Raw genomic sequence first — 24,326 nt, 5'->3', positions numbered from 1 at the left:
TTTTTTCCTTGTATCTTCAAAATGAGAATATATATCAGTCCTTTGTTTCAGTTTACTTCTTTAATTCCTATGATAATATGTTCTAAAGGAAATCTTAGTATCTTCCCTCTCAATTAGAATATAAATAGTTCTGGAAGTTCATTTCAAAATTCTTTTTCAGTTCTTTTTCTTAAAATTTAAGAATATTTTAGAAGAAATTTCATTGAAATTTCATATTCAAAAGATAATACCCTGTTTTACCAGGCAAGTTATTGTTAGTTATAGACCTTTGCCTTTTTATCTTATAGAATGTTTCATTACATCTTCTCCATTTCTTTGAAGTGAAAATTAACAAATCTTGTACAGTCTTTATTGTGCTTCTTCAAAATTTTAATTTTTTTTTACTAGCTTGTTATCTTTTTTCTTCCTGGAAGCTCTGGAAACTAGTAATTACAATCATGGAAGTTTTTATTTGGGAATTTCTTTCAAGAGGATATCAGTAAATTCTTTCTATTTTTAGCTTTCCTTCTTATTTTTTATGTCTGGATATTTTCTTTAATCATTTCTTTAAAAATTATATCTCAATTCCTTTTTATTTGCCATGAAGTTCAGGAAATTCTATTGAACTTGGATCAATACCATGAGGCAGATTGATGAAATAATATCCATATTCTTGAGAGTCCCTCAAACTCATACTGCCATTGTGTGTTAAGAAATATATATATTATATATATTATATATATTATATATATATATATATATATATATACCCCTACACACAACTGAGAGCTAATCTCCAATTAGTTTCCTTTTCTAAAAACTACAAATAGCAAGAAAAATTGTGACCTATTAACTGCTTTTTGGAGGTTGTAGTACAATAAATCTTAGAGTATAACATTTTGATCTAGTTTCTAGGTCAGCTCTTTTTTGATATGCATTATCTTACTGTTTCCTCAATTTCATTCTTTTGATTTTATTTTAAGAATTCTTATTGACTCTTGGAATCATTCATTTCACTGGAGGAATTCCATGTAAAATGGAATGACCTTCAGGAATTGATGCAGAGCAAAAGGAGGAGAACCACAAGAACATTGTACACAGAGACTGATACTTTATGGCACAACCAAATATAATGGACTTTCCTACTAGCAGCAATGCAATGATCCAGGACAATCCAGAGGAATTTATGAGAAAGAACACAATCCAAACCAGAGAAATAACTGTGGAAGCAGAAATGCATTATAAAAATATGTGATCAATCACATAAGGTGATATGGATATGATTGAGGTTTTGATGGTAAAGGATCACGCTATTGCAGATACAAATAACATGCAAATTGGTTTTGAACAATGATACATGTATAACCTAGTGGAACTGCTTGTTGGATTCTGGAGGATGGACAAAAGGGGGTAGATCGTGAATCATATAACCATGGAAAATATTCTAAATAAAGCAAAATAAAAAGAATATTTCATTTCCATTTGGTCCATTCTGATTTTCAGTGAAATTTTCCTAGAGTAAACATTTGTACCTCTTATGTTAAACTGTTGACTTTTATTTCCATTTTTTTTCCTTTTCTCTACTCTTCTTGGGAGCAGATATTAGGGTAGTAGATACATCCATAAGTCTAGAATTGGGAAGCCTTCAGTTCCAACTTCACCACAAATACTAATTTTATTATGCTGGGCAAGTGACTTAAAATTTGTTTGTCTCTGTTTCCTCAACTGCAAAATGTTGACAATCTATCTTTCAGGTTATTGTGAGATTCAAATGAGATAACATTCCTAAAAAGTGCTTAGCACAATGCCTGGGATATAATAACCCCATGAAAATGATAATGCTTTCCTTTTCATATATTTAATTTGTTTTATAATTAAAAAGAATTTCATCATTTCTTTGAAGAATTCTAATTGTTCTTTCATTCATTTTAAAAATTTTGAGGTTTTAGTTAGAGGTGTTTTTGCATTATTTTCCTTTCCTGGTTTGGTGCTTAATCATTCCTGGTATGCTAAAATATTTTATCTATTCATTCAATTTTGCTACTGTTACCTCAAAAGCTAAGTTTTAGATCTCTTTTGCTCTTGAGATGGAATCAAGTTGAATTCCTATTCTGTGTACTAATAGTCATTCTTTATACCTTTTCCATTTCCACAATCATCAAAGTCCTTCTCTAGTGCTTGAGGAGAAAGAGTAAGGAGAGGCCTTTCCTTTACTCCTCAATTAAATCCAGTAAGGTCCTCTCATGGAATGAGAGACCTAGCTGAGGCCCTTTCTTTCCATCTGAAGTTTTTCAGGGTCACTTTAATTCCATAGTGACTACCAGTAAAAACTCCAATATAACTTGTAAAATAAGTTGACATCAGAAAGAATAAACAACTCTTCCTTCAAATGAATTATCTCGTAGAATTATGTCTTAGAAATAAAATTTTATACTCTTTAAGTCATGGATCTGTAATAAATGAGTCAAATTATTAAATGTAATATTAATTTAAAAAGAATTGTGGTCACCATCTATACAATTAACTCTAAAATCAGAAGTCCATTAGTAGCTCTTAACAAATTAAATTTTTTAATAAAAATTGAAATAGAGAAAAAAGGAAAATGTAGGAAAGAGGTAGAAAATATAACCTATCTAAAATAATATCCTAAATGAATCCAGAACCTCACACAATCCCCTGAGTACACAGCATGCACCAGATCTCCCACCACAGACCACCTTCTGCCACTGGACTAACCTAGAGAGGTCCCTCCCCTCACACATCACACTTTTGACTTCTGTCCACCTCCATCAGGCAAATTATGCACATAAAATGGGTTGCAGGGTAGGACAAATTTAGGGAGTGGTTTCTATCTATACAGATATATAATAACATGACATTTATGAAGTTTCTGTTGTATTCTCATCAAACATTCATATTATTCTTGTATTGAAACTCTTCAAGAAAAACCAGTGTAACCAGAGAATTATGTGGTTCTTCTAAGAACAAATCCTGACTTCAGGAGCATTGCCTACCAGGAGAAATGACATTTACAGTTTTTCCAGGTTGTTCTAACTCATGTTGAGTTTTCTCTTTTAGATGCCATTTTTAATCCCATGTGTTGAGCTATATCAATCTGCCAAATGGCCAATTATTTTCTAAAGAAAGGACATAATTTCTTGAAAGCTACTTTCACATCCTTATTTCTCAGGGAGTAGATCAGAGGATTTACAGCTGGGCTCACTATGGCATAAAACACTGAAGCTATTTTGCCTTCTTTCAGAGACTGACCAAAAGCAGGAAGAATGTAGATGTAAATTATAGTGCAATAATACATAGTGACCACAATGAGATGGGAAGAACAAGTGGAAAATGCTTTCTTCTTCCCTTCCGTTGTCTGGATTTTCAGGATGCTGGAAATAATGAAGCCATAGGATAATAGGATGAACAATAAATTGATAATAGCAAAGAACATATCTGCCACAAATGTCATTATATTATTGATGTAAGTTGGGGAGCAGGAGAGAGGCAATAATGGAGGAATCTCACAAAAGAAATGATCAATTGCATTGGGTCCACAGAAGGACAAGCGTACAGTCATGAGAGTGTTGATGGTTGTATTGGTCCCACTGACACTCCATACCGCAGATGCTAAGAGACAACAAACTGTCTTGTTCATCATAGTGTTGTAGTGGAGGGGTTGGCAGATGGCTGCATACCGGTCATAGGCCATAGCTGTGAAAAGCAAGAGCTCAGCCCCTAAGCACCAACTTAGGAAATATATTTGGGCTATGCAGCCACCATAGGAAATGGTATTCTCAGTCATTAGGTTTTGTAGCAACTTGGGCACCACAGTGCAGGTGGAGAGAATGTCCATCAAGGCTAGATTTCTAAGGAAAAAGTACATGGGAGTATGGAGGCCTGGATTTAGACTGATCACAACAATAATGAGTGAGTTACCTGTGAAAGCCACTATGAAAAGTCCCAAGAAGAGGCTGAAGAGAAAGATCTGAAACTGAGGATTTTCAGAGAAACTTTTTAAGATGAACTCAGTCACTGATGTCTGATTATTTGATGCCATGTGAGTGGGTTGTCAGTTTCCCTTTCATCCGTGTATGCCCACAAAATCCAATCACCAATAGATTACTTTGTTCACTAAAAGAATAAAACAAAGATCTGCTTTAAAGTTAAGAACATTAAAGATACTTCCATATTCCAAAATTAAATTTTGACAATTTCTCCAACTCCATTATACCACAGATCAAAAATAGAGAAACATTATTTGATTGGTGAGTTATTCCTAGGGCATTCAGTCTCCCTCAAGATTTAAATCAAATACACACACACATACACATTATCTTCCTTCAGTAAATCATGCTATTTTTCATCTGATATTTTAGAGTACCTTTTATGTCTTTTGTTGAAAATTAGTCGAATCACTTACCAAGTGATGATGAGACCAAATAAGTTCTATGGTAAAGTTCATTTGTCTGAATGTGGGTTGTGAGAGATGACCATATTTTTACTTGTACTGTGACAGTCCCAAAATAAAATTGATGTCCAAGACACAGATACTAGAGGTCGATGGCCAAAAAGTGGTGGAAAGTTGTTCAGCATCTGTAATGCAAACTGGTGCAGAACCAGAATTAGAAGCAAAATCTAAGAATCAAACAAAGACATATATTACTAGACCTGGAGAAAGTAACACTTGAGTTAAAATCCAGCACAAGACACTGTGGGCAAGTCAATTAACTTCTGATTGCCAGGAATCATTTTCATGTTGCCTCCCCCATGGAAAATCGAATTTCTTGAAGGCAATTTTTCACTCTTTAATATACTCTATAAACATTAGTAATCATCATTATTATCCCATTTTGAGGGCAATGAATAGAAACATGGGACACTTGCAAATCAGGATGCTAAAAGAAACAGATGCAAAAAAAAATCGAGAAGTAACATCATGTAAAAAGAGAAGGGGAAAATTTGGATCAGCAGTCATTAGCCTCAGTTTGTCACTTCTGATGTCTCATTGTTCTCCCTTCCTTTGTGACCCCATGTCTTGATCCACTTCTTACCACTGTCCTCACCAAAGAAGACTCAAAGAATTAACAATAATTGAGAATTAGTAAAATGAAAAGGTGTAGTCAAGGGCCCATTCTATGCTTGTGGCAGTTGCTTAATTGAATAAAATTCTATAAGGATGGTATTGGTTAAGGACTTAGAAAGGAAAAGTTAACCAGTTCTCCATAGAGTCCATATGACAGAAAGTTCCCAGAACTCCAAGTTCTCTTTCTTCTAATAAAAAGAATTAAGACATTGAAAAACTATATGAACCTTTATTAAGAAAAGTTATGTATTACATTCATTTTCTTCCTAACATCATCCTGCAAAACCTGGGACAGATATAATTGTATTTAGATCCCAGATGAAAAACCTGTGACTCACAGAGTCCAAATGACTTTCCCATGACTGTGGACATAATAATGAGTAGCAAAGCTAGAACTAAAATTAAGATTTTTCTGATTAGGGGGCAGGTGGATGGCTCAGAAAATTTGGAGCCAAGCCTAGAAATGTGAAGTTTTAGCTTCAAATCTGACCTCAGACACTTTCTAGCTGTGTGACCCTGGGGAAGTCACTTAACCCCCATTGCCTAGCCCTTACCACTCTTCTGCCTTGGAGCCAATACACAGTATTGAATCTGAGACAGAAGGTAAAGCTTTTAATAATAATGATAATAAATAGTCTTCTGATCAAAGTTCAATTCTCCTATTATGCTTTGCTGTTTTTTACAAAAGTGATTCAAACACAGACATGATTGTATGATCCCCAAAAGGGAAATAGTTAAACTTTAAGGCAGTAATCACTATTATATAATGTAAGTTGGGGAAATTAAAATTTTTATTGAGCCTAAATATAATATATGAATATATACTTATAATAAATATAATGCAATTATATATCAACTTCTCTGTTATATTATATAGGTTTGGTGTGCATAAAAAGACTATCAAGTGGCAAAGGAGAATTATACTTCATACAAAATCACACAGGAAAACCCTTCATCTTTTATGATTTTCAAATGTTAAGACTTATGATATATCATTACAAGTGTATATATCATATGATGAGAGAGGCAATGGAGAATAGGAGAGAGAAGGTTGACCATATTGTCAGAAAGAACTAATTCCAGTCCTACCTAGGCACATATTTGAATGGAACAGAGACTAATGCTTAATATCTCAGGTAACTAGCATAACAAGGTACAGCAAGTACCAAACTGAAACAAATTTCAATGCTAAATGTCCTCCACCCACCCATGAAATCACTGGTTTAAACATAAAGCAGAAGATGTAGTAGTAGTAGAAGTAGTTGTACTAGTAGTTAGTAATAGTATTAATAGAAAATTCACATTAAAGAAATGCTTAATAATAATTTTTTGACTCAATAAAAACTTTAAGATGAAAATTTAAAAGGAGAGACTAAAATAACACATTTCATTCATATTAATAAATAAATCACATCCCATTTTATGGAAGAACTCTGACTACATCTCTCTCTAGCCTCTTTCTCTCCTTCCCTCCTTCTCTAACTTAATTTCTCTTTCTACGGGTCTGAAACTTTCTTTGTCTTCCACCTTCTCTCTTTCTCTCTCTCCATCTCCCATACTTACTTTTGACAGCTTGTGGAGATATACAGACGACTCATAAAAATAAATATACATTTTTCTTCCCTGCTCTTATGGTCAGGCCTTTATTTTCTTATAACAAAGGAGCTTCTATTTCTCACTTCTTATAGACCTTACCTTTTTCAGGTAATGACTGGAAGATTCCTTTTTCTAAGTGCTCATTAGTTTGTGGATTCATTGGTCTATAAGTAGGGATGGAAGAAGAAGGCAATTATGCCCAGTCATTTTCAAAGGTCAGCTGTAGAGAGCCCTGGGAAATCCTGTCATTTTAGGCCCTTGAGGAATAATTAAACTATGACTTCTGGGCTGTTAGTGACTTCACTTCAAAGTCATATTTGTTAAAATGGGAAGAAACATGTCCCCTGAGGATCAACTGATCTAGAGGACAAGGCCATGACTGGTAGTTGAGGTTATTCATTCGCTTCAATAATCAATATAAGATTTCCTTATCTTAAAGCATGTTGAAGGTATGACCCTTTAATTCCATTTAAATGACAATGTGAGTGCCATGTTCTTTGGTTAAATAGTGTTAAACATCTCATGTGATTGATGTTTTTTTTTTTATTTTTCCCTAGAGAATTAACAAATGAGTTAGCTATATAAATGGAACACATTGTAGCCTTCAATAGATAAAACTCTAAGTGCTTACAGAATTAAAATTTTTATGACTTCTTTACATCTTAAAAAATAGAACAAATAAAAGGATGGAAATATAATGATAAGAAAAAGTAGAATCAACAAATCAAAAAATTTAGAATAAAAAACTCATGGTTAGTAGGTTACAAGAAGCTTGCAAGTGAGCTTTTGTAAACTAAGAAAAACACCAAGTTACAAATACAAACTTCATATAGTCCTGGAAATTCAAGAAAGCTGTGATGAAATAGTCTATGATTAATTACATAAAGAACTGTTGCCTACTTCTATCTTAGTAGAACTTTAATCTGTAAATGCTCAATAACAAGATTCTGTTTTGTACTTCATGAAAATGGCAAGCTTTATTTTCATCATATTAAATTTTTTTAAAATTTTTAATTTATTTGTAGAATATTTTTCTTAATTACTTAATTTATGTTCTTTCCCTCTCCTATTCCCTCTCTCCTCCTGGAGTTGATAAGCAATTCCACTGGTTTATACATGTATTATTACTCAAAACAGATTTCTATATTATTCAATTTGTAACACTATAATCTTTTAAAAAAACACAACCCCAAATCATATACCCACATAACTGAGTGAGAAATCATGTTTTTCTTTGGTGTTTCTGCTTCCATAGTTCTTTCCCTAGACATGGATAGCATTCTTTTTCATAAGTTCTATGGGATTGTTCTTGATCATTCCATCACTATTAGTAGCAGTCTTTTACATTTTATCATTCTTCAAAGTTGCACTTTCTGTGTATATTGTTCTTCTGGTTCTGCTCATTTCTCTCTGCATCAGTTCATGGAGGGAGAGCTTTTCAGTTCATATAGAAATCAAGTAGTTCATCATTCCTTTTTAGGCTTCTCTTGGGTCTTGTGTTTGGACTTCAAATTTTTTGTTTAGGTCTCACTTATTGCTCAGTAATGCTTGGAAATCTTCTTTCTTATTAAATGTCCATTATTCCCCTGAAAAAAATATACTCAGCAGAGACTTCTGGGTAAGCATGGTGGCAGTCTAGACATGAGTTGCTTCCTCTCCTCAGCACCCAGTGAAATAGACTACCTCAAAAGAACATATAAAACATCTTCAGAAGAACAAAGGGACTCTACAGTAGGGCGCATAATTGAAGGTAAGTGGGATTTGAGCATTTCCACACTATAAGGAGAAAAATATCACACCCAACTGTGAGCTGATCTACCCTCCTCCACCCTCACCTACAGAGCCAGAGTCAGAGCTAGCTTGCACTAGGAACAGCGAGTGAGCGAAAATCACCTCTAGAGTGAGACAGGAGCACCTGTAGGTCCTTGGGAGCTGAGTATGACTGCCAGGGATCTACCCCTGAGAAAAGTTACACAGGAAAACTGCACACTGTAGAGGCTGGACCATGGGCACTCTTGCGAACAGTGGAGGCTGTGGATATTCGAGTGCTTGCCTCAGGCAAAAGCCTTGCTCCTTAATTTCATATACAGAGAAACTTCCCATCTCACTGAGATTTCTGACTAAAAAGGGAAGGAAAAACCATGATAGAGATGGCTCTTTCTGCCCAGGAACAACAGACAGCCTCCAAGAGAAACAGGAAGAAGACATTACCTCTTGAAAATTTTTACGGATTTAAAACCCAGGCTACAGAAGAAAAAGAGGATGAAATTCAAGCAAAATCAGAATCTTCACAAAAATGGAAATTGTTCACAAGCTCTGGAAGAATTAAAATTGAAGCTTATCCAAAAGATGGAAGCCTTCTGTCAAGAAAAATGGGAAATAATTCAAAGAGAGATGAACAGTCTGAGAGACAAGAAATCGCAATTGGAGAAACAGATGGAAGCCACAAAAAGGCAGGGCAGACCAAACTAAAAAGGAAAACCAGTCTTTAAACACAAGAATTAGGCAACTGGAAGACAATGATCTTGCAAAACAGCAAGGATTAATAAAGCAAAGTCAAAAGACTGACAAATTAGAAGAAAACATAAAATATCTCACTGACAAGGTGACAGATCAGGAAAACAGAGGAAAGAGAGACAATTTAAGAATCATTGATCTACCTGAAAAACCAGAAACAAACAGAAATCTTGACACCATACTACAAGAAATCAATCAAGAAAATTGCCCTAACTATGCCCAAAGGGCAACAAAAGAATATCTACCCTTTCATCCAGCCATAGCACTGCTGGGTCTGTACCTCAAAGAGATAATGGACAAAAAGACTTGTACAAAAATATTCATAGCTGCGCTCTTTGTGGTGGCCAAAAACTGGAAAACGAGGGGATGCCCATCAATTGGGGAATGGCTGAGCAAATTGTGGTATATGTTGGTGATGGAATACTATTGTGCTAAAAGGAATAATAAAGTGGAGGAGTTCCATGGAGACTGGAACAACCTCCAGGAAGTGATGCAGAGCGAGAGGAGCAGAACCAGGAGAACATTGTACACAGAGACTAATACACTGTGGTATAATCGAAAGTAATGGACTTCTCCATTAGTGGCGGTGTAATGTCCCTGAACAATTTGCAGAGATCTAGGAGAAAAAAACACCATTCATAAGCAAAGGATAAACTATGGGAGTAGAAACACTGAGGAAAAGCAACTGCCTGAATACAGTGGTTGAGGGGACATGACAGAGGAGAGACTCTAAATGAACACTCTAATGCAAATATTATCAACATAGCAATGGGTTCAAATCAAGAAAACATATAATGCCCAGTGGATTTACACATCGGCTATGGGGGGTGGGGGTGGGGAGGAAAAGAAAATGATCTATGTCTTTAATGAATAATGCTTGGAAATGATCAAATAAAATATAAAAAAAAAGAAAAAAAAAAGAAAATTGCCCTGAAGATCTTGAACAAGGGGGCAAAATAGACATTGAAAGAGTTCATAGAATACCCTCTATACTACATCCCCAAAAGACAACTCCTAGGAATGTAATTGCCAAGTTCCAAAGCTTTCAAGTTAAGGAGAAAATTCTACAAGAAGCCAAAAAGAAACAATTCAGATACCAAGGAGCACCAATCAGGATCACACAAGACCTGGCATCTTCCACACTAAAAGCCTTCAAGGCCTGGAATACATATCCAGAAAGGAAGAGAACTGGGTCTTCAACCAAGAATCACCTATACATCAAAACTGACTATATACTTCCAGGGGAAAGGATGGAAATTCAACAAATTAGAAGATTACCAGGTATTTGTAAAGAAAAGACCAGAACTCAATGGAAAGTCTGATATCCAAACACAAAGAACAAGAGAAATATGAAAAGGTAAATATGAAAAAAGGGAAATTGAGAAAATTGTTTTTTTATTCAAACTCTCTTCAATAAGGGCTACAATTAGATCAAATTATATATATATATATATATATATATATATATATATATATATATATATATATATATATATATATGGGGAAATGTTATTCGTAACTCTCAAAAATTGTATTCATTATTCAAATAATTAGAAGAATCGCTCATAGGGAAATATTGGGGCATTAAGATGATATAAAAAATAAAAGGGTGGGGGGGATCTATGATGGTATCAAGAGATATTTGAAGAAAAAGAAATGAAATAAATAGAATAATCTTTTTCATACAAAGATACACATGGGAAGGGGAGGGCAAGAATACTCTTATAAGAAGGAGAAGAAGAGAGTGTTAACATTGCAATACAAAGGTAATTTGAACTCTATCTTATCAGAAAATCCCTTGAAATCTCAAAATAACATGAAACAATGGCAATATGTTCTAGAATAGTATGAGACAAATTAGAATTTGGAGATAAAATAGAAAACTACAAATGACATAACTTAAGACATGCATTTCAGAAATTAGTTGAATAGGAAAATTTAAATCCATGATGGAGAGTGTCTACCAAAAGAAAAAATGTGATTAAAATAGATTGGAATAATCAAATTTACTGAAGTGATAGACAATCTGGAAAACTAGAAGTAAAATCAATAATATTAAAAGTGCATGCTTTCTATAGAAGCAAAATATAATAACTTGAAAACAGAGCAAGTAACATAAGCCTTCCACAGGAAATTGAGAAGTCAAAATACCTAACACTTGTAAAGAAAGAAATAATACAATAAAATTGGTTCAGACTTTAAAATTCAAAAGAAGAAGCAATAAACATAATCTACAGATCATCTCCAGCAAAAATACAGTTATACTCCAAATTTTAAAATTTATTATTCAGCTATTTTTTGCTAAATTTGAAATTTATTGCAGACAAAGATGGCAAGCCATGAAGGAAGTGACTGAAATATAAGAGAAAGGAAATTCTTAATGATAGTTTTCTGAAAATAAGAAATGGAATGAAATAATAAGTAACTAAAAAAGGAAATAGTAAAATTAGCTATTAAACAGTGGACAATCATATGAGAAAACACACTTAAATTTCAAGCAAGTAGTTAAGTAATCTTTAGAAGTAATTCTACTTCTTTGAAATATATATCTATGGAAAAATATAGATAAATATGAATATAATATAAAAGAGGAGGTTTATTAAGTTGAATATCCATGTAAAAATTAGAAGTGAGGCAATGAAAAAATGAAGGCAAGAAAGCAAATTGTAGACATTTAAATAGAGAAATAAATGAAATCCAATTAGACTTTAGAAATCATAAATCTAAATTAAATATGATTCTCTAAATAGACTAATGCAATTGATGAGCATTTATCCAGTATATAATTGGAAATCTTGTGCCTTTGGACTACATTTCCAAGGATCCCACTGACTTCCTATCCTGATATACTGACATGGTTAAAATTCTAAAGACTAAGCAAGGTGGAGTAAATCTAAAATTCACAATTCACATGAGTCTGCTGTGTGACATTAAAAAAAAAACACCTTAGAAAATAATGTATACTTGTCACAAGGTTTTCGAGGTCTAGCAATCTTTCAACCTTGGCTGAGATATTTTTTTTTATTCTCTTGCTACCATTATTACAAAAATGAGGCAGAGGAGTCTATTAAAAAAACCAAAACCTCTGTATAGTTGAAGTTGGGTCTAAAAAAAGTGACCAAGAATCTTGATCATTCTGTTGGAATGGTAGAGTAAACTGAAGAGTTACAAATGGAAGATGCTCCAGTTTTGGAGCCATTAAGGGGTACCATTCCCTAATAAGTATTTCCCAGCTCTTCTGGTATGAAACTATTATGTCTCATCCATTTACATTTTGACAAATATGTAGGTGGGGATTATAATTACATTTCACTTCAGCTACTAATTGGACTTCTTTACCTCTTGTTACAAATAACTCAAAGGCAGACAAAATGATCGGTCAGAGATATTGAAATAAAATCTAAAAATCATGTCAGAATACCCCTTAAAATCAATTTGAGATATTTAGCTCATTAGTTCTTCAAAGGTTCTTAGCCAGGTTGACTTTATATATCATAGACATGACACTAAACAAATGCAAAATGGAAGAAAATGCTGTTTATTGACTTTACAATATTTTGTTCCTAAAAGAGGCTTTTAAAGAAGATATTTTCCCCAAATTAGTATTGATTAGAAACATACAAACTAAATTTACTCTGAGGTACATCCTCACATTAGCAGATTAACTGATGAGATAAAAAAGGAAATGATAAATGTTGGAGGGGATGTGGAAAAATTGAGACACAAATACATGGTTGCTGAAATTGTGAGCTGATACAACAATTTTGAACAGAAATTTGGAACCCTGCCCAAAGCTCTATGAGACTGTACATACTCTTTGACCTAGTAACACCTCTATTTTCATCTGAAAGAGATTATAATGGGTGGGGCAAGTACGTATTTGTAAAAAAGTTTTTAGAGTAGCTCTTTTTGTGGTAGCAGAGAATTGGAAATTTAAATTTCTATCAATTGAGGAATGACTGAATAAGTTGTGCTATATGATTGTGATGGAATACTATTGGGTCATAAGAAATAATGAATAGGGTAATTTCAGAATACCTGGAAAAAATTATATGTATTGATGCATAGCAAAGGGAATAGAATTAGGAGAACAGTGTACACAGTAACAACACTATTGTATGATGATCAGCTACAAATGATTTAAGTGTTACTAGTAAGGCAAAAACATCAGAGAAATACACCAAGAGAACTATGATAAAAATGTTTCCACCACATGAAAGAAATTGATGGAGTTTGAATACATATCAAAGTATACTATTTTTCATTTTATTTCCTTTATGATTTTCTTCTTATTTTTGAAACATGTCTTCTTTGATGACAAGAAGAAAAGGGAAATACCTTTTGCATGATAGTACATGTAAAAATTTATATCAGATTACTTGCAGTCTTGGAGAGAGTGGAAAGAGAGAATGTGGAAAGAAAATATCAAAAAATGAATGCTTTAAAGTGTTTCTACATGTAATTTTAAATAAAAATATAATAAAAAATTAATTAGAAATAAAATAATGTAATCCTAAAGAATGATTGAATCAGGACAAATAATAGAAACAATTGTTTCATTTCATTAAAGACAATGAAAAACATGAGAGAACATTACAAAACTTGTGGGAAATTGCTGAAGCAGTATTTGTTGGAAAATCTATGTCTCTAAAGGTGTGCATTAATAAAAGACAAAGAGAGAAGACCAAATGAATTGGTCACACAACTTTAAAAAGTTAGAAAATGAACAAATTATAAATCCTCAATTAAACACTAAAGTAGAAATCTTGAAAATCAAATGAGAAATACTTAAAATTGAAAGTAAAGAAATCATTAAACCAATGAATAAAACTCAGAGCTGGCTTTATAGGAAAAGAACAATAAAACTGATTAACCATTGGTTATGTTGATTGTATAAGTTGATATGTAGAAAACCAAATTTCTAGCATCAAAATTGTGTAGGGTGAATAATCATCAATGAAAAAAATGAAAGCAACCATTGAAAGTTATTATGCCCAGTTATCTGTGAGTAATATATATATATATATATATATATATATATATATATATATATATAGTAAAATAGATGACTATTTAGAAAAATATTAACTGTCAAGAATAAGAGAAGAATATAATGCATAAGTAACCTTATCTTCAACATCCCCACTGAATCTATTAAGATGGTAAGGCAATTGACAGTAACATCCTACCTATATGACAATTAGGGCACTACCAATACATTTTATGCTGTGTACGTGGTCAAAGAAATATATAGAAGTGAGGTCTCAAAAATAAAATAATATCTACATCATTCTGTTGAAATAAAAGACCCCATTAAACTGTTATGTGAGCCCTTGGAATCTACCTCTTATAAAACTAAAAGAGGAAACTGAAGTTGGCACTAGTCAGGCAATTCTAGAATCTGTAATAGAAAAGGTGAAACCTGAGAGTATGCCCCTCCACAGATAAATTAAGAGCTCTTAAGGCAACCAGTCTAAAGCAGAGTGGAGTGAGATAATCAAGGTACAGGTTCCTGGAAGAGCATATTTCTCATAATATCCTGTTCCTTTGGTTATTATGCCATGGAGTTAAAAGAGAACAGATAGATAGAGCCTCCATATGTGTCATCAGGGTCTGGAAAATCAAAGGTTCTATCCTCTGATTCCTGTGCCCCAACCCACCCCATACACCTTCATTGTGTTTGGGAAGTTCCTTGGGCACCACCCTGAGGGGCATTAACACCTTGTGTATTTTTTGGACGAGCACCATTTTTTATATATTGTTGTGGAGTCATTAGATTTGAGTTATCATTTTCCCAATATCTATTCCTATAGTCATCATTTCTAAAGTTGTGGTTTGCATTGTCAAAATTATAGCTATTTCTATAATTATCACTTCTGTAGTTGTTACAAAACTGCATATTCCTTCCTATAATCTTGAGAAAAGCTCTACACTCTACCATATTGTGGCCCTTCTTCCCACAGAAGTGGCAGGTAATGGATAGATAATTAGATTTCTGGAGAGGTGCAAGTGTCATTGGTTCATTATCATGGCTACTTTCAAGTTTAGCTATCTTATCTTTTAAACATCTTGTTTCTTTCTTCATTTCCTCCATGGCATCACTATTTTCTTCCTCCTTTTCTTTGTTTCCCTTTAAAACACATATAGTATTTTTTCACAATTCTTCAAGGTCCATCTCTGACCATCTTAGACAATGTATTCTAAAATAATCCTTAATCGCTTTGCAAGAGTTATTGACAAAGATCTTTCTAACTTGTATTAAGGTATTCTATTTAGTTAGGTCAAAATCCAGGTATCTGTCCCCAAACTCAATTATTCTATCTATGAATCTGGAGGGTGTTTCGTCCTCATTTTGCTTAATTTTTTCAAGTTCCATCCACTTATGTGTACTGTTTGTATATTCCCTCATTGCTGTAAGGATGGCCTCTCTACAATGGTAGAGTTCTACATAATCCTCAGAGTTGTTATAGTCCCATTCAGGATCCTGAGATGGCCAATGTGCTGCATTACCCCCAAGGTATTTTTGACATGAGCAATTATTTTATTTTTCTCACATTCAGTTAAAAAAGCCTGTAGCAAGTTCTCAATGTCCTTGTAAAATGGATTATACTGAAAAAAATATGTCTGCCATCTTTTTTTGTTACTAGAAAGGGATTTTGTTCATATGGGGATATTTCATGTAAACTCATTTATTTCTTGGGGAGTAAATGGCACCTTGTGTCTTAAAGTCATCACATCCCCATTCTGTCCTATTTTAGGTACTTCTCTTAAAGGAAACAGGCCTCTAGTTGAATTTTGTACCCATGGGACAGTTTGACTAGGACAAGTTTCTCTAGGAGGATGAGATCTCCTTTGGGCTAGAGTTTGGTTTTCTGTAGGAGAGGGAACATGAGAAACTGGGATTGCAGGGGAAGGGTTTTGGGGATTAAATTCAGTCAAAATTTGCGCTACATGAGAGAAGCAGTCTAGTAACTGAGCTATAGGGAAGGTGTTTTCCATCTCTATTTCCATCTCTATAGGGAAGGAAATTTCCTCATTCAAAGGTTCTGAAACAGGTCTGTTTCTGGTAGGGTAGATATTTGCCAATTGATCCTGTAAGAAACATTTTAAGTTTTCTAATTGGGCTTGCATGTTCTCTTGCATCTTTTTTATGTCCTCAATTTTTGAATGTTTTTCTGAAATTCAGCTTCAGTTAATTTTTTTATGTTAGCATTTCTAAACACAGTACTGAGGAGTTAAAAATGACATTACCTATTAATATAAAAAATTGGAGGTATCCTGTATTCCTCAATGTCCCTAGTTCTTCAACCACCATATAAATGTCAAAGAATGTAGTATTCATATATATATATAATTTTTCTAATGGTCTTCACAAAACACATGGGGAGCAGGACAAAGCCAAAACTTTCTACAGGTTTTTTCCACTCCTAATCTAGGCAGTTGTTCCCTAAGGGAAAGGAGATTTAGAAACAGCTCTCCCAGGCAGGACCTTAGGTCCCTTTTGCTAAGATTTAAAACACCTGGGTTCTAGACAATTTAAGGAGAGAGGGATAAAAGGGGGGAAATCCAAATTTACTTACCTGTATAGCTGATCAAAATAAGCTTTTAAAAATAGTCACAGTACAAAAAAGTTTAGGAAAGTTAAGAAGATTGAGGGTATTTAGTCACACCGACATGGTCAGCCAAACTGTAAAGGGTGAATTTTATGGTTGAGACTGAAAAAAATCTAAATTTAAATGGTCACCAAGTGAAATCCCAAATAATAAAATACCCAAGTCAGCTGCCAAATTTTTATGGTGTTTTAATTACCAAAGGAGGAAGAAAAATATTAGAGGGAGAGAGCAAAAGAAAAAGGAAGAGAAGGACAGAGGGAAAGAAGGAAAGAAATTTAACTCAGAACTACTCCGGCTCAGGCTAAGCCAAAGCGAGTATTAAGGCCTTGGAGAGCCAAGGCAGGGAAAGGGGTCAATCCTTATCACTCATGTGATCAGTCTGAAGGAAAATAGTCTTTGAGGCTCCTCCAACCTCAGGCTCTAGTCTCCAACTGACCTCTAGCTCTCCTCACAGGAAGTCACATAAACTCCAAAGGCTGTTCTCTACCTCAATTCCTGCATCTCGCATGTGCCAATGGTGGCTCAAGCTTCACCTAGGACCACCCAGAGGTCTGTCCTTTTTTTGCATATGTCTGTTGAAGGCCATATTCTCAAATAATTAAATGTTGAGTTTGCTGTAGCCCTTCCTAATCTTGTTACACTGAGTAGGGTGGAGAATGTAGTTTCCAAGACCTGATTCTGTTATTCCAAGTATCTCTATTGTTATTGATAAGAAATAGCTAAATTAAATCTTCTAAAGAATGGTTTGAATATTTGAAATTCACACTTCTTATAAAAGCTTGTTATGTCCTACCAATTTCCTCCATTCTTTCCCATTGACCCATCATGTATATTCTCCAACCCCTTCTTTATTTTTCCTTGTATCTTCAAAATGAAACTACATATAAGTCTTTTGTTTCAGTTTACTTCTTTGATTCCTATGATAATATGTTCTAAAGGAAATGTTAGTAGTATCTTCCCTCTCAATTAGCATATGAATAGTTCTGGAAGTGTATTTCAAAATTCTTCTTCAGTTCTAATCTTTTAAATTCAAGAATATTTTAAAATAAGTTTCATTGAAAGTTCATATTCAAAAGATAATACCCTTTTTTACCAGTCAAGTTATTGTTAGTTATAGACCTTTGCCTTTTTATCTTATAGAATGTTTCTTTCCATTTTCTCCATTTCTTTGAAGTGATAATTAACAAACCTTGTCCAGTCTTTATTGTGCTTCTTCAATATTTTAATTTTTTTTAGTAGCTTGTGATCTTTTTTCTTCCTAGAATCTCTGGAAATTGGAAACTGGGAGTTTTTATTTGAGAATTTCTTTCACTAAGTTATCAGTGAATTCTTTCTATTTTTAGTTTTCCTTCTTATTTTTTAATCATTTTTAATCATTTCTTGGAAAATGTTATCTCAATTCCTTTTTAATTGCCATGGATTTCAGGCAATTCTATTGAACTTGGAACAATACCATGAGGCAGATTGATGAAATAAGATACATATACTTGAGAGCCCCTCAAACTCATACTGCCATTGTGTGTGTTAAGAAATATATATCTCTACCCCAGGGGGCAGCTGGGTAACTCAGATTGAGAGCCAGCCCTAGAGATAGGATGTCCCAGGTTCAAATCTGGCCACAAACCTTTCCCAGCTGTGTGACTTTGGGTATGTCACTTGACCCCCATTGCCTAGCCCTTACCACTCTTCAGCCTTGGAGTACGCAGTTTTGGCTCTAAGACAGAAGGTAAGGGTTTTAAAAATAAATAAAATTTAAAATTTAAAAAATTAAATATATATATATATATATATATATATATATATATATATTTATACACACACACACACACACACACACACACCTGAGAGCTAAGCCCCAATTAGTTTCCTTTACTAAAAACTACAAATCCAAGTAACATTGTGACCTATGAACTGCTTCTTGGGGGTTGTAGTACAATAAATCTTAGAGTATAACATTTTGATCTGGTTTCTAGGTCAGCTATTTTTTGATATGCATTATCTTACTGATTCCTCAATTTCATTCTTTTGATTTTATTTTAGGAATTCTCATTGACTTAGAATCATTCATTTCACTGGAGGAATTCCATGTGAGCTGGAATGACCTTTAGGAATTGATGCAGAGTGAAAGGAGCAGAACCAGGAGAACATTGTACCCAGAAACTGATACTTTAAGGCACAATCAAATGTAATGTACTTTCCTACTAGCAGCAATGCAATGATCCAGGACAATCCAGAGGAATTCATAAGAAAGAACATAATCCAAACCAGAGAAATAACTGTGGAAACAGAAATGCATTAGGAAAATATGTGATCAATCTCATAAAATGATAGGGATATGATTGGGGTGTTGATGGTAAATAATCACAAAGATATAAATAACATGGAAATCGGTTTTGAACAATGATACATGTATAACCCAGTGGAACTGCTTGTTTGATTCTGGAGGGGGGACAAAACAGGGGTAGATCATGAATCATGTTACCATAGAAAATATTAAAAGAAAAGATAATAAAAAGAATCTTTCATTTTTCTTCTAATGATTCATTTTTGTTACTGATATCTCAAAAGCTAAGTTTTAGATCTCTATTATGGAATCAAGATGAATTCCTATTCTGTATATTACTAGTCATTCTTTATACCTTTTGCATTGCCACAAACATCAAAGTCCTTCTCTAGTACAATCATCCTTGATTGAAGTCCTTTACTTTGCTTGAGGAGAAAGAGTGAGGAGAGGCCTTTCCTTTACTCCATCTGTAAATCCAGGAAAGTCCTCTTGTGGAATGAGAGACCTAGCTGAGGCCCTTCCTTTCCATCTGAAGTCTGTCAGGTTCACTTTAATTGCATAGGGAATACCAGTAAAAACTCCAATATATCTTGCAAAATAATTTGACATCAGAAAGAACAAACAATTCTATCTTCAAATGAATTATCTCTTAGAATATGTATTAGAAATATAATTCTATACAGTTTAAATCATGGATATGTAATAAATGAAAGAAATATCATTAAATGCAATATTAATTAAAATTGTGTTTGCCTTCTATATAATTAACTCTCAAGTAAGGAGTCCATCAGTAGCTCTTAACAAATTAAGTGTTTTTTAATAAAAATGGAAATATAGAAAAAAGGAAAGTGTAGGAAAGAGAGAAAATATTACCTATCTAAAATAATACCCAAATTAATCTGGAACCTCACGCAATCCCCTGATTGCAAAGCAGGCACCAGATCTCCCACCCCAGACCATCTTCTGCCACTGGACCAACCTAGAGGGGTCCCTCTCCTCACACACCACACTTTTGACTTCTGTCCACCTCCATCATGGAAAGTATGCACATAAAATGGGATGCAGGGTAGGACAAATTTAGGGAGTGGTTTCGACCTACACATATCTATTTCTAATTACACAGGTCTATAAGAACAGGACATTTCTGAAGTTTCTGTTGTAGTCTCCCCACACCTTCACATTTTCTTGTATTGAAAGTCTTCAAGAAAAAAACAGGGCAACCAGAGAATTATGAGGTTCACCTATGAACGAATCCTGACTTCAGGAACATTATCTACAAGGAGGAATGAAGTTTAAGGTTTTCCCAGGCTGTTTTAACACATATTGACTTTTTCCTTTTAGATGCTATTTTTAATCCCATGTGTTGAGCTATATCAATCTGCCAAATGGCCAATTATTTTCGAAAGAAAGGACATAATTTATTAAGTGCTACTTTCACATCCTTATTTCTCAGGGAATAGATCAGAGGATTTGCGGCTGGGCTCACTATGGCATAAAACACTGAAGCTATTTTACCTTCATTCAGAGACTGACCTAAAGCAGGAAGAATGTAGATGTAAATTATAGTGCAATAATACATAGTGACCACAATGAGATGGGAAGAACAAGTGGAAAATGCTTTCTTCTTCCCTTCTGTGGTCTGGATTTTCAGGATGCTGGAAATGATGAAGCCGTAGGATATTAGGATGAACAGAAAATTGATAATAGCAAAGAACATATCTGCTACAAATACCATTATATTATTGATGTAAGTTGAGGAGCAGGAGAGAGGCAATAATGGAGGAATCTCACAAAAGAAATGATCAATGGCATTGGGTCCACAGAAGGACAAGCGCACAGTTATGATAGTGTGGATGGTTGTATTGATCCCACTGACACTCCATACCACAGATGCTAAGAGACAGCAAACTGTCTTGTTCATCATAGTGTTGTAGTGGAGGGGTTGGCAGATGGCTGCATACCGGTCATAGGCCATAGCTGTGAAAAGCAAAAGCTCAGACCCTAAAAACCAAGTTAGGAAATATATTTGGGCTATGCAACCACCATAGGAAATGGTATTCTCAGTCATTAGGTTCTGTAGCAACTTGAGCACCACAGTGCAGGTGGAGAGAATATCCAACAAGGCTAGATTTATGAGGAAAAAGTACATGGGAGTATGGAGGCCTGGATTTAGACTGATCACAACAATAATGAGTGAGTTACCTGTGAAAGCCACTATGAAAAGTCCCAAGAAGAGGCTGAAGAGAAAGATCTGAAACTGAGGATTTTCAGAGAAACTTTTTAGGATGAACTCAGTCACTGATGTCTGATTATTTGATGCCATGTGAGTAGGTTGTCAGTTTTCCCTTCATCAGTGTATGCCCACAAAATCCAATCACCAATAGATTTCTTTGTTCACTAAGAGAAGAAAACAAAGATCTGCATTAAAGTTAAGGACATTAAAGATACTTCGATATTCCAAAATTAAATTTTGACAATTTCTCCAACTTTATTATACCACAAACCAAAAACAGAAAAAACATTATTTGATTGGTGAGGTCTTCCTAGGGCATTCAGTCTCCCTCAAGATTTAAATCAAACAAACACCCAAACACACACACACACACACACACACACACACACACACACACACACACACTCCACACACGCTATCTTCCTTCAGGTAAATCATACTACTTTTCATCTGACATTTTAGAGAACCTTTAATGTCTTTTGTTGAAAGTTAGACCAATCCCTTACCTAGTGATGAGACCAAATGAGTTCCATGGTAAAGTTCATTCATCTGAATGTGGGTTGTGTGAGATGATCATGATTTACTTGTACTGTGACAGTCCCAAAATAAAATTGATGTCCAAGACACAGATATTGGAGGTGGATGGCCAAAAAGTGGTGGAAAGATGTTCAGCATCTGTAATGCAAACTGGCTCAGAACCAGGATCAGAAACAGAATCTAAGAATAATACAAAGACAAGAATTACCAGACCTGAAAACATATCATCAAGTTAAAATCCAGCAAAAGACACTGTGGACAAGTCACTTAACCTCTGACTGCCAGTAATCATTTTCATATAGCCTCCCACATGAAAAATAAGTTACTTGAAGGCAATGTTTCACAGATTTTAATGTACTCTATAAACACAATTTATCATCATAATTATTCCGTTTTGAGGGCAATGAAAATAAATTTGGAACCCTTGCAAATTAGGATGCTAAAAGAAACAGATGCAACGAAAAAGAGAGGTAATATATAAAAAGAGAAGGGGAAAATTTGGATCAGCAGTCATCGGCCTCAGTTTATCACTTCTTATATCTCACTGTTTTCCCTTCCTTTGTGATCCCCATGTCTGGATCCACTTCTTACCACTGTCCTCACCAAAGAAGACTCAAAGAATTAACAAAAATTAAGGATTAGAAGAATGAAGAGGTGTAGTCCAGGGCCCATTCTATGCTTGTTGCATTTGCTTATTGAATCAAATTCTATAAGGACAGTATTGGCTAAAGGAAAAGTTAACCAGTTCTCCATGTAGTCCATATGACAGAAAGTTCCCAGAACTCCCAGGTTCTCTTTCTTCTAATAAAAGAATTAAGACATTAAAGAAATATATGAACCTTTGTCAAGAAGAGTTATGTATTACATTTCTTTCCTTCCTCACATCATCCTGCAAAACCTGGGACAGATATAATTATGTTCAGATGACACATGAAAAACCTGTGACTCAAAGAGTTCAAATGACTTTCCCAAGACTGTGAATATAATAATGAGTGGCAAAGCTAGAACTACAATTAAGATTCTTCTGATCGGGAGCAGCTATTTGTCTCAAAGGATTGAGAGTCAGACCTAGAGACAGGAAATCCTGGGTTCAAATCTGACCTCAGACACTTCCCAGCTATGTGACCCTGGGCAAGTCATTTGACCCACATTGCCTAGCCCTTACTGCTCTTCTGCCTTGGAGCCAATACACAGTATTGACTGAGACAGAAGTTAAGGGTTTTAATAATGAAAAAAAAGATTCTACTGCTCAAAGTTCAATTCTCCTATTATGGCTTGCTGTTTATTATAGAAGGGATTAAAGCACAGCTTTGATTATATGATCCCAAAAAGGGAAATAGTTTGACTTTAAGTAATCACCATTATCTAACCTAAGTTGGGAAATTAAAATTATTATTGAGACTAAATATAATATATTAATATATACTTATAAAAATATGGACAAAATATATATCAACTTCTCTGTTATATTATATAGGATTTGTGTGCATAAAAAGACTATCAAGTGGCAAAGGAGAATTATACTTCATACCAAAATCACACAGGAAAAACCTTCATCTTTGATGATTTTTAAATGTTAATTCTTATGATATATCATTACAAGTGTACATGTCATATGATGAGGCAATGGAGAATAGGAGAGAGAAGGTTGACTGTATTGTCAGAAAGAACTAATTCAAGTCCTACCTCTTACATATATTTGAATGAACCAGAGACTAATGCTTAGTATCCTAGGTAACTAATATAACAAGGTACAGCAGGTGCCAGACTGAAACAAATTTCCATACTAAATGTCCTCTGCCCACCCATGAACTGACTGGTTTAGACATAAAGCAGAAGATGTAGTAGTAGTAGTAGTAGTAGTAGTAGTAGTAGTAGTAGTAATAGTAGTAGTAGTAGTAGTAGTAGTAGTTCATAATAAGACTGGTAGAAAATTCTCATTAAAGAAATGCTTGATAATATTTTTTGACTCAATTAAAAACTTTAAGATGAAATTTTAAAAGGAAAGACTGAAATAACACATTTCATTCATATTAATAAATATATCACTTCGTATTTTGTGGATGAACTCTGACTACATCTGTCTCTCCTCTATCTCTCCCTCCCTCGCTATCTCATTTCTCTTTCTATCTGTCTGAATCTTTCTTTGTCTCCCACATTCCCTCTTTCTCTCTCTCTATCTCCCATACTTACTTTTGAAAGCTTGTGGAGATATACAGACCCCTCATAAAAATATAAATATACATTTTTCTTCCCTGCTCTTATGGTCAGGACTTTATTTTCTTATAACAAAGGAGCTTCTATTTCTCACTTCTTATAAACCTCACCTTTTCAGGTAGAAGGTAATGACTGGAAGATTCCTTTTTCTAAGTGCTCATTAGTTTGTGGATTCATTGGTCTATAAGTATGGATGGAAGAAGAAGGCAATTTCATGCCCAGCCATTTCCCAAAGGTCAACTGTAAATGGCCCTATGAAATCAT

At 34.2% G+C, this 24,326-nt stretch overlaps 2 protein-coding genes across 2 annotated transcripts; both read right to left on the bottom strand.

Moving 5' to 3' along the window:
- Positions 1–3,109: 3,109 nt before the first annotated feature.
- LOC100028477 (olfactory receptor 13A1-like) lies at positions 3,110–4,039 on the bottom strand. Its single transcript, XM_001378465.5, has one exon. The coding sequence runs from the start codon at positions 4,037–4,039 to the stop codon at positions 3,110–3,112; it is 930 nt and encodes a 309-aa protein (XP_001378502.3).
- Positions 4,040–20,468: 16,429 nt separating this feature from the next.
- LOC100028464 (olfactory receptor 13A1-like) lies at positions 20,469–21,398 on the bottom strand. Its single transcript, XM_001378453.2, has one exon. It carries the CDS (start codon positions 21,396–21,398, stop codon positions 20,469–20,471), a length of 930 nt encoding a protein of 309 aa, XP_001378490.2.
- Positions 21,399–24,326: the final 2,928 nt, after the last annotated feature.

The sequence above is a fragment of the Monodelphis domestica genome, chromosome 1 (genome assembly GCF_027887165.1).
Source record: "Monodelphis domestica isolate mMonDom1 chromosome 1, mMonDom1.pri, whole genome shotgun sequence".
Classification (NCBI taxonomy): domain Eukaryota; kingdom Metazoa; phylum Chordata; class Mammalia; order Didelphimorphia; family Didelphidae; genus Monodelphis; species Monodelphis domestica.
Note: the sequence above shows the minus strand (reverse complement) of the source record. Positions and strands in the feature narration are given on the sequence as shown.